This window comes from Fulmarus glacialis, unplaced genomic scaffold, assembly GCF_000690835.1.
Source record: "Fulmarus glacialis isolate BGI_N327 unplaced genomic scaffold, ASM69083v1 scaffold2802, whole genome shotgun sequence".
Taxonomy (NCBI): Eukaryota; Metazoa; Chordata; class Aves; order Procellariiformes; family Procellariidae; genus Fulmarus; species Fulmarus glacialis.
In genome coordinates, this window is record NW_009197048.1 from 4273 (window position 1) to 16075 (window position 11803).

Below are 11803 nucleotides of genomic sequence, written 5' to 3' on the forward strand. Positions count from 1 at the left end.
GAGCAAGTGAACTATGAAAAATAATTTATTGTACTAATTTTAAACAGTCAGGAACCTTAATTTTATGTTCAGAGATAAATGATTCCAAACATCTCATACAGGCAAATATTTTGTGAGCTGTTCTTTTAACAGTCTCAGCCAAAAACATCCTTGCAGATCAACATGAGTTCTAAGTGATAACTCACATTGTACAAACTAAATATAACAAGCAACCATCTTCTCTTTCCATCTCAAACAGGGCACAGCAACTTTGTCTCCCACAAGAAGCATTCACCAGGTGCTGTACCATGAGACAGCTAAGGTATACCAGTCACTACCAGTATTCCAGTGTCATCTGTAGTTCTGGTCCCAGACACTTCTTCTTGTACGTTCAAAGGTATCCAAACCAAGCACTTTGTGTTACCTCTGACATTTACATTTTGTCATTAAAATTAACAGTGCTTCTCTAACTGGATCCTCTAACATCTTCTTTTCCTCTTGGGGAGAGATACTTCTGAAAGGAAATAAAGAGATTTTTCTGACAGGCTTTTCAATCTATCTTCCCTCATGGGAATGACTGAAGTAGAATTAATTCTGCCCAGCAAAGGAAAGGAATTAGATGAGCTCTTGAGATCCCCTCCCTATCCCTCTCCCCATGGTTTTAAATATGAAAAAAATCTTTCTAGATGCTACAGCACGCTATCATTCAAAATATCAATTAAAATTCCATTGATGAACAAAATACTGTACTTCAAAACTTATTCAATCTTGAGAGCTTTCTGCTACTCATGAACACCTTTAAGATTTCATTGTGAATTTGACAAATGGAATACTCACAACATTAAGCACAAAATACCTGAAGAGACTGCTTATGGGTATTTTTAATGAGAAATGGAGAATGTTCCTGATTTAGAAAGAAACTTTTTGTCCACAACAACTTGAAGGAAAAGTAAGTAAATAAAGTACAATATTAAATGCACCACTGTGCCTTCAATCTGACCATTCAAAATTGAATGAAATCACATTGTCTACAACTGAGGTCATTAGAGAATATAATCTCATTTCAGTATTACAAGATGCTTTTGCTTTCAAAAAGAGCAAATATAAATGTGCTACCTCACTACAAATGTATTTTAATAGTTATTATGCTCCCTTGTATGAAATATCCTTCCATTACATACAATTTTGGATAGTAAATTAACTCCAAAAGATACACTCCTCACACTCATCTATGTCATTAAAGCTTTCCAGAAGTTGTACTTAACCCTTTGCTCCCTCTTTAAGCAATCTAATTAAATCCTACTCTTTCAGGTTAAGAACCAGTACCTCTGGTCTATCAAGTCTGCCTTCCACTACATAACCAAGATCTATCAGACTAGCTAGAACTGCCAGTGGAAATCATGCCTTTAGCTGGCCAGCTCCTCTCCCAGGAATGCTACCCGTGTTTGAGACATGGCAGCAAAGCAGTACCTCAAGATAAAGAGGATGCAATTTTCTTTGTACAGTGTCTGTTCCATGGTGCTTATATTCTCCTCAAGCAATGCTGAGAACAGACCCTGAAGCTTCTGAGTTGCAAACCAGTTCAAGATCATCTAACATATCAATTTGTACTATATGCATTTGATGTTTCCACAGAGCAACTCCACCATCAGCTTTAAGAAACCTGCTTTACCATTGCTTCCAAATAAAAATTACATTATTTCCCGTAACATGAGTGATAGCAAAATCATCCACTCTTCTGCTGCAGTTCCCAGAATCCTACCCCAACTATGTCAGACAACTTCCAGTATAGCAGAGGACACTATTACTGTACATGTATACTGGAACTTAATCCTTGAAGCATTGCCCAGCTGAAAATAGGGCTATAGGGGAAACTTCTATGTCCCCTCACTTCCACAAAGGTGAAGGCAGCAAGGGCTATCCTGACCTCCAGCGCAGGTTACGTAAGTTCCCACAGCTACTAGAACAGGTATCTTCTGTAAGTGGGAGAATGACCGAAAAATCATTTTTCCCTACAACATTGGCGCTCTTCAAGCCAGATTTGTAGTATAGAAGAGTAAGTCTCCTTTAAACTGGACCAATTTTGTCTGGTTGACAGCCGGCTGAACATGAGCCAGCAGCGTGCCCACACGGCCAAGAAGGCCAACAACATCCTGGCCTGTATCAGAAATAGTGTGGCCAGCGGGACTAGGGAAGTGATCATGCCCCTGTACTCAGCACTGCTGAGGCCGCACCTCAAATACTGTGTTCAGTTTTGGGCCCCTCACTACAAGAAGGACACTGAGGTGCTGGAGCGTGTCCAGAGAAGGGCAACGAAGCAACAAAGGGTCTGGAGAACAAGTCTTATGAGGAGCAGCTGAGGGAACTGGGGCTGTTTAGCCTGGAGAAGAGGAGGCTGAGGGAGACCTCGTCGCGCCCTACAACTACCTGAAAGGAGGTTGTAGTGAGGTGGGGGTTGGTCTCTTCTCCCAAGTAACTAGCGATAGGACAAGAGGAAATGGCCTCAAGTTGCACCAAGGGAGGTTTAAATTGTATATTAGGAAAAACTTCTTTACTGAAAGAGTGGTCAGGCCTTGGAACAGGCTGCCCAGGGAAGTGGTTGAGTCACCATCCCTGCAAGTATTTAAAAGACGTGTAGATGAGGCGCTTAGGGACATGGTTTAGTGGGCATGGTGGTGTTGGGTTGACAGTTGGACTCGATGATCTTCCAACCTTAATGATTCTATGATTCTGTAATTTTAACTGTGAACACACTATAATGAAATCTATGTAGAAAAAACATGACTTGCAGGATTTTGCTACCATGTGTGTGCTTGTAACAAAGTCTCAGAGCAAAGCTTCAATTTTCATGCAACAATTTACAAGCTAAAAACTAACCAAGCTTTTGCAAGGCAGCAACAATGGTCCAAAATATCAGCTTTAGTTTCAGAAAAATACAGCATAGTAGAAAACCAAGTCATCGGTTTGTTAGAATTTCAATCACTGTACCTTCTTCATCTGAGTTTTCTTCTTCTGTGATTATAGGCATCCCAATATGCCGAGTAACAGTTTCCTTTGCCACTTGCATTTCACCTGCAGATAGATTTTTTAGGAAAAACTGTCAGCTTTTTTTTGCTTCTACATCTCAGGTCCAGCAGTTAAAAGATTGTTCACTTGCTGCTCTCTTGACTTTCTAGTCAAGGGCTGTGGAGAAACACCTACATTTCACAGTACCTTCATATGGCTCACTAAAGAAACCTTCAATAACAAGTAATTAACACTGCAAGTTTAAAGCATACTAATCACCAACTCAGTTCAGAGATAATTCAAAATGCCCTTATTCCTCTCCAACACTTCATCTACTGTTTTAAAGTGAAGCAAAGGCAACATTGCCTAATGCCCACCTCTGAAGAGGCTTGAATTTTCTCAGTAACTTTTTTCTAACAGAAGCTAAGTAAGTCAGAAAACAGAGTTTGGAACTTTGAAATGAAATCCCTGTCTTCAAAATAAAGTTCGTTCAAAACTATTTTGCTGTTCAATTTCATTTAACCTTTAATAAATAATAAGTAGATGAAAAACTTAAGTTGCAGAGCAACTTCTATCAGTTTAGACGTTGGATATCAGAAAGACGATTTCCTTCAGAGAAGTAATTTCCCATGTTTTCAGAACTGGGAGGCAAAGAGATCTAAGGAAAGTCTTGGAAGACAAAAAAAAGATGCATAAGCAGGATGTGCAAATACCTAGAAAGTAAAACTGCACCAATCCAGATGACATAAATGTTATGATGGTAAAATAACTAACTAAATCAATCACTGGTCAGTTCAGATATGCCCAAGATCAGCAACAGCAGATAGCATCTCTCCAAGAGAGACTTCAAATAGATAGCTGATCTCCTTCTCCTTCCTCACCTCCTCTTTTGATCTAGCAAAAGTACCCTCACACCAGGTCTTATCTTGCATCAAAATGAGTCAATCCTCAAGTTCTGAGACTTGATCTCTTTCAGAATATATTAACATAAATGATGACACCATACAACAAGAATCCATATAAATGGCTAATCCTTTAAGTTCTCGGTCTCAGCATCATACTTTCAACAAACTTCATAAATAAAAGAAATGAAAAAGATATTAACTGAGCAGTTTTGGATCAAGTAAGTCAATTTTTTTGAAAAAACTTCTGGTCTGAGGCAGAAAGGTGTTCCCAGTCCAATTTTCTTACTTTTAAAAATGTTCACCATATCCTCACTTACTCCATTACATTCTCTGTTTGTACTTATTCTCTCTATAGGCATTTTCATTCTGTAGACAGCCATTCTTGTCACCCACAAAATTCTATCCTCTCCACTGGGAGGATAGAATCTTCAAGGGAAGATTTAATATTCCATAATATTTCTTGTTAAGTATTTTTCTGACTGCATTAAGCAAGGGCCTTCACTTCTTATATCATTATATAAGGGACATCCCAATGCTTCTTATATCAGTATAGATAAATCAGAATGATATCAAGTACAAGCAGTTAGAAGTATTTCCTTCCAGGGTGCATTTCAAAGTAAGAAAAAAGGTCCCAAAGACTGGACAAAAGTACTCTGTACCTGTTTTAAAAAAGTTTGCTCCTTAAAAGTGTTTTTATTCCTAGCTAAAATTATAATGCTCAGGAGAAATAAAATAGAATTACAGAAAAGAACCACAAGAAACAAGTCACAGGTGTATAAAAAACCCTCCTGTCAAGAAGGGAAAAGTTAAGTCTAGCTATAAACTAAACAAATCTAGAACTGTTATAATGTAATAATTGCAATACTGAGATTAAGGAAACAATTTGACAAGAGCTTTGAAACTACATCAGTTGTTGACAAAAGATTTGTAGTCACATGGAAGTACTAAAAATTTCAGTAAAAAAAGAACAAAATAAATAACAAGTATCAGCTGGAAGGAGAACGACTCATGTGATAGTGCAGGTACTAGTCTTACAAAACAATCATCATCATTAAGACATCAGTATCATTTTCTCTTCAGAAATATTAGAGAACATTCCTTTAAGAGCTCAGGAACAGAATAGAAACAGGCCAGGTTTACTTTGGATTTCATGAAGATAGTGTGAACTATCAAAATTATCAGATAGGCTGATCTTCATCAAAAAGATAGCTTCAAAAGTAGAAGCTATCTGTCAGAAGAAGAAACAGTTAGACACATATCTTAATCTCCAGTATGTTTGTTATATGGCAATAGGAAAAATTAAGACATTGCCACACAGGACATGCTTTTCAAAGGTCATGCCTTTCCAGAGAAAAATTAGCAGGACTATGTATGAGACTTCAGATCAAACAATAAATTGCATGCGCTCACGTTGTCTTGCTATCTGACCAGAGTGTGGAAAACAGACAGAAATGTTCAATTACCATAGGGGTATCACGAAACATTTCTTTAATCTTCTACCTCCACTGATCAACAATAAAATTTAACCCAGCTGCCTCAAATGGCAAAACAATGGATAAACTTTTGCAGTCTCTCTAGGTTCACGAATGCAACAGAGAAATACCTTTGATTTCCAAAGAGTCTCTCCTCCTTGCTGGCTGTGGTCTCCTACTAGTTTTTTTACTTCGGTTTGGAGATTTCCCGTAATTCGATCCTGATTCAGAAGATTCTAATTTTACTTGACGATGTCTTCTGGATTTGGAAGCCTAGAACCCAAACGTACATATGAATGACACAAAAAAGCTAAACTTCTACAACCAGATATGTCACCCAGTACTTCACAAGTCAGCAAGGACCAAAGCATCAACTTCCATGTCAGGGTGGAGAAGGGATGGAAGGGGAGGGAGGGAGGGAGGGAGGATTCCCACTAGTTACCGTTCTTCGGTTTTAACAGGACAATGCCCTTCTATGATTTAATGGGTATAGCACTTAAAATTCAGGTAATGAAACATTCATTTATTTTCAAACCATTCTCTCTTGGCATCAACCTACACCATGTTGCACACCGCTGTGTGCGAGCAAAATGAACGCTTCCAAAAACTGCTGCACCATAAAGCCTCCTTACTGTCATATTTTGCTTAGGTGCCCAGAAAACAGTATCACTGCGTATTCACAAGCCTGGACTATTGTATATTCCAGAGCTCTGTTCCATTTAATAATGCATTTTTCAATAAGAGATTTCAATAAACAAGGGAAGTTGTGATGTTTCTCATAGGCCTACTATAAAAAAGACAAATTAACAATATTTTTAAAGTAGCAGTTATTGAAACGATGTTTCCAAGAACTTCCAACTGACTTTAAACCCCCAAGTTCCATTTTCGCAAGCATCTTCAGAGATTCCAATATCTAAGCTTCAAGGAATTTGAGCAATTAAACTCACAAATATTTTTATTCCATCTACTTAAAATTCCATCTACTTAAACGGAGCGTAGACATTAAAAGATACCTTGCAAATTGAAATCCCCCAAGCATAGACCATATCTGCACTGTTTCCATAAATCTAACGAGCATAATAAGAGCTTCGGGTTTCCCCAATGTGTTAGGAAAATCAGAACATTCAAAGGTTGAATTACAGAGTGCAGTTTTAACTCATTCCTTTCTGACCCGGCATTTACGTTAAACTGGTACTTAAAACTGTTCTTTAAAAATAAATACATCCCTATCATCAAACTTTATACCTACCTCAACAACTGCAGAGTAAGACCTGTATTTGATTCTAGCCAATGCATTTGCTCTTTCAGAACCCTGCAAGGAAAAAAAGAGAACAGTCAGAAAAAGTTTTCATATTCTATTACAGCAGTATTGAAATGAAATACATCAGACAATCACTTGAGCAATATCTCACTACAGCTGTAATTCTATAATTATAATTAGTCCTACATAATTAGAATGCCGCTGAACTGTTATTTAAAGAATAAAAAAAAGTTCAAATTTCATTAAAAAGGCAGACCATAATTTTGGTTGCCTTCACTGTTACAAAGCCCAGGAGGAGAAAATCAAATTTGAAACTTCACATCTTACTCAAATTCAACGTTGAAATAAGCAGATAAGTATAACATGAGATAATTTTGTAGCATTAAAAAAATGGATATTGCATTTAGTTAAAACTCCAGGAAGAACCATAAAGGAGCTTGGCCAAGAAAATACAGCTCTTTCTGCTCCTTACCTGAAAGAGACTTTTTATTACGAGCATCCAAGAGCTGTCACAGCAGTGAATGCTCACAGATTTCAACAGAAAACAATGCGATTTAAAAACAAAACCAAACAAAACAACAACAAAAAAACCCAACCCAACCAGTCCTACTAGCTATTCCTGGAACTTACTTTGACACTATCAAGCCTTGACATAAGCTGCTTAGCCTGTGATCTGAAGTAAAGAAACTAATGGATTTGGCCTGTGCAACGTAGCAAACTAGTTCATTTTTCTTACCTCTGATTCTAGCAAAGTCCCTTCTTCCTTTTTGTTTGATATTTCATCAGTTTCTTTAGCATTTAGGAATAACTTCTGGGGGGAGGGGAGGAAAATCACAAAATAATTTTTTAAAACACCTGTCATATACAAGGCAGCTAAAATCCAGTAATTGTGAAAAACAAAACAAATATTTACACATATGCCATTTTCTTCATCGATCTTACACTATGGCCTTTCCTTGATCCAAGAATAAGTGTTACAGAGGTATTCCATATGGTCATTGTAATACTGCCCACAAGTCACATCTTCCAGGGCCTACCTCTCAGCAATCACTTATGCTATCATAGAGGCAGTACCACACACAAGTCTGTGTCCTTCTCCCCATACCTTAACTCTGCCTAGGGTTTTACTCATTCCATGTCTTCAGCGTTACAGTTCCTTCTACTTAAGTCTGAGATTTACGAAGTAGGCACAGAGGTAATTACATTAAGACAGTCAGTTCTCACCTATTCACACAATCTGTTAAGTTGCCACAGCACAATGATTGATATTACCTACCATTCTGTTCTGCTGCCATTCCTGATGTTCCAAGGTTATGTCTTTAAGAGTAACTACAAATTCATCTTTTATCAAGCTCAGGGCCTTGTCTGGCTGAGATTTGTCAGCTGAAATGACACACTTCATTTTCTGATAATGGTCATGAATATTCATCAGTTCCTAAAATAAAGAGAGACTCTTTTTCAGGAAAAAAAAAGATTCCAGCAGTAAAGCAGTATTAGTCCTGAATGAACAAAACCAAGGTTATACAAACCATTCTAAGGAGAACTAGCAGGAGTGTTAGAAACAGATTCTGTTTGTATCAGTTCAGTTTCAGGGAGTCTAGCAATACTGCTACCTAGCACTGTCCCATCAGTCCATCAAATAAGCAAAAGAAGAAAGAGTATCTTTCATTATTTAAACTAAGAAGGAATTCTCAGTGATACTCAGGATCAGTGTTCACAGAGGTTTCATTCCAATATGGTGGTCTATTTTCATCTCTTTGGAGGAAGCATTTTAATTGCCCCTTTTGAGGAAGGTCTTTTCACCCTGTCATTTCACAGATTATTGATTTTGTACCACTGTAGTCAACCTTACCGATGATACATATTTGCCAGCAGCAACTGGAAAAACCTGTCAACGAAGATCTACTACTGAATGATAATGAGCAATAGAAAAACCTATACTTGGCTTGAACTACTCCATTTTTTATAAAACATATTACATATTAAACCAAACCAAGTTTCAAAAGGAGAAATAAAGGTTAGAGAAAGCTATAAACTTGCAGATGAGTAAATTTATATCACTGCAAGTATCAAGCCTCCAGCTGCAACCTGCAGGCGTATCAAAACAAACATGCTTCCCCCACCCGCCATTTTCCATTTTTCTCTGCCTAAGTGACAGCTGACCATTTATACCCTCCCCCTTTTACATCTTACTGAGACAAAACCACAAAACATTAGAGCATATTTCAGTACTGAAAAAGGTACCACAATTCTTCTTAAAGAAATACTGTTTCTGAATGTTCGGTAAAATTACTGGCACAGACTATTACCCTAGTCTGCATTCCACAAGAAGACTTATAAAGGACAAGACTGTGCTAATTAGAGAAGTTACAATTCTTGGAAAACAGAAGAAGAAGAACAAAACAGAACAAAGAAAACCCCTAGTGATTAATCTGTAGTTTAAAAGCTCCGGTACCTCCAATACATCATTAGTGATGAGGGTGTTTACTCTGTTACTTGGGTCCTTAAATTCCTCTTTAAATTCGTTTTCCTGAATCTTCTTCTTAGTTCTGTAGTTTAGCTAAAACAAGAGACAATGCTTTGTAACTTAAACAGCAAACTTAAAATGGCACCTCCTTTTGAAAATTCTTACTGCATATCCAACCATCAAGACATGCTGAAAGGCATAAAACGATCTCATCAACAATAGCATGAAGCTTTACTGACAAGTGCTCAGTCAGCACTTTTCAAAAATTATTCCCTAGTCAAGAATTTAATCCAGCACCCAGACTCAAGAGTTTGACATTTCCACAAATTATAAGACATCTCAAATCTAACAGGAACATTAGATACTGAAAAAAATATTTTCAGGTGAGAAGCATGCTACATTCAAACATCCTCTAAGCTTTATGTCACACACCTAGCTACATAAAGCAAGACATATTACATTTCAACACAGCATCAAAGCTAAACTAAACACGAGTGCTGCTCAACTGTCAGCCATTGAAAGCTGAAGATACTTTATTAAAAATGGTAAGTCATTAATGTAATAACTCACTAGCTTTGGCATTGCTGTGAAATGGAATGCCCTGGCAAGTCGCAGTGTCCTAAAGATGTATGCTGCATCATAATGCTGGGAATCTATCAGATCCTGTTGAAATCTCTGGATTTCAGGCCAATCCTTGAGTGCAATTCTGATCTGCAACAAAACAGTTGTATACTGTCATACGGACCTGCATATTTCAATAAATAAAAATGAATCAGCAGTCAGCTGACTACTGTGATCATGTTATACTATGCACAATACTTGGATGTCTAGGGTGTAACATGTCACATGATCACAGAACTACAGAAAGGATCCCACTGTAACATCTGTTACTACTATCAAAATTTTATGCAGATAAGCTTATTATAGTGTTGTGTTATAATATTCTCACTGCAGTTGCTTTCTTTGACACCGACATGGAACACAAGCTCTCTCTCACATTTGAAAAAGTTAACTCATCACATTCCGAGATGCCTGAAACAATACACACCTAGGAGACTCTCACTCACTAGCTGATTAGGAAGTAATACTCGGACCATGATCTGCTGCCAGTGAAATGCTCATAAAAGTATCCCTATCTTCTTGCTTTCCTTCCTCTCCCATGTACTCTTCTCACTTCATTTTCTCTCTACCTAAGCTAGCTTCTTTGATAATTCCTGGACTCTATAACAGTTGCTATATAACAGTGGTTTTAAAGTTCCCTAAATTCACCTCCGTGAAAGGTACTGACTTCTATGAAGTTAAGATATGAGATGTAATGGCATCATTGTAGAATACTTAAACTTCAGTTTTCTTATTTAAAGAATTTGGACTCAATTGTGCATATGCACACAGTTTCCAGGTAAACCACTTCTGCTTGCACTGAGTTTCCAACTCCTTTATATATTGGTCTCCTGTCCTAGAAGCAGCAAGGAGACATGTCATTCAGGCATTCACCCTTTCAACCTGTTTATAAATTCCACTTCCACTTCTGGTTAACAGGAACTGGAAATAATTCAGCCAGTCGTCATTCTGTTGAAATTCTAAGGAATAACTGGGGCTGTAATGGAGTTCTGCACAGAGCTGATGAGCACATTCTCTGTTCCTGTTTTGAAAGCTCGTCGTCTTCATTTTTGAACAGAGAAGAGCTTCCTATCTGGTAAACAAAATTTCTGAGATCACAGCTACAATTTAGGAGGCATACACAATATTTTAGTCACCACCATGTAAGTTCCCAAACCCAAAGGTGTTGGAAAAGCTAGCTTTTCCAAAGGGACCATCTGGTTCTAAATATTTTTATTTTAAGAAAGTGAAAATGCCCTACCCATTTATGATGACAAAGTAGACAGAGTTATACCATATACCTTACATCTAGTATCTCCTGAGAATAAAACCTCAAGAACAATTACCTTTTGTTTTGGCTGGCAAAGTTGTGTACTATAGAGCCCGTACAAAAGGTACAGAGCACCAACTCGAATCTGGAAAGCGTACGGGGGCAAGAAGTACTGCTGTGCCAGTTCTAAAGTCTTCTTTGTGAGCTTATTCCTCTCCAAAGCTCTTATTCTACCACTAAAGTAAACAAAAAGGAAGCACGTTAAAGCAAGTAACTATGAAAGTGCAGGCTTTCAGAAAATCCATAATGCAGAAACAAGTTTTAGGTATTTTAAAACATATTACCATAGGGCTCAAGTTCTGGGAAGTCTTCAAAAACGGCCAGACCTTAAGCTCTCACACAACACTGCATGTAATTCCTTGTGTTAAATTCGATGTCAAGTGAAAAATGAAATACCCTACAATTGTATTTTTTAGTCTCCTATCATGAGCATTGCATCAAACTCCCTGAAGCATCAGTGTTCAGATCACATGCATTACTAATGTACAAAATCAATTGAACTAGTAACTGTTTTTCAGTATCACACAGGGACCGATGCTTCATTGCCATTTACCTACACACCAGCCTTTCCACACAAACCTTTCCCAAAAACTACGCCTGAAGGGAAACGGCTCACCAACACCATCCTTTAACGTCCCCCGCACTACCAAGGGGCAAGCTCAGCAGCGGGGAGCTGTGGGCTTTCGGAGGGGGAAGACAGACTCCCTGAGGCGAGGCTCAGCCGCCGAGCACCGAGCAGAGAGACGCGAAAGGGCGGCCGGACCCAGGGGTCTTTCGGGAGGC

The 11803-nt window shown here is 38.1% G+C and overlaps 1 protein-coding gene across 1 annotated transcript; it reads right to left on the reverse strand.

Moving 5' to 3' along the window:
* Window positions 1–458: 458 nt before the first annotated feature.
* On the reverse strand, window positions 459–11196 carry SNAPC1 (small nuclear RNA activating complex, polypeptide 1, 43kDa; the record flags this gene model as incomplete). The annotated part of the gene is made up of 9 exons (XM_009572387.1): window positions 459–493; window positions 2968–3051; window positions 5494–5635; window positions 6612–6674; window positions 7360–7434; window positions 7900–8058; window positions 9079–9183; window positions 9661–9801; window positions 11037–11196. Coding segments are annotated over 9 exons (964 nt in total), but the record flags the coding sequence as incomplete, so codon positions are not given.
* Window positions 11197–11803: the final 607 nt, after the last annotated feature.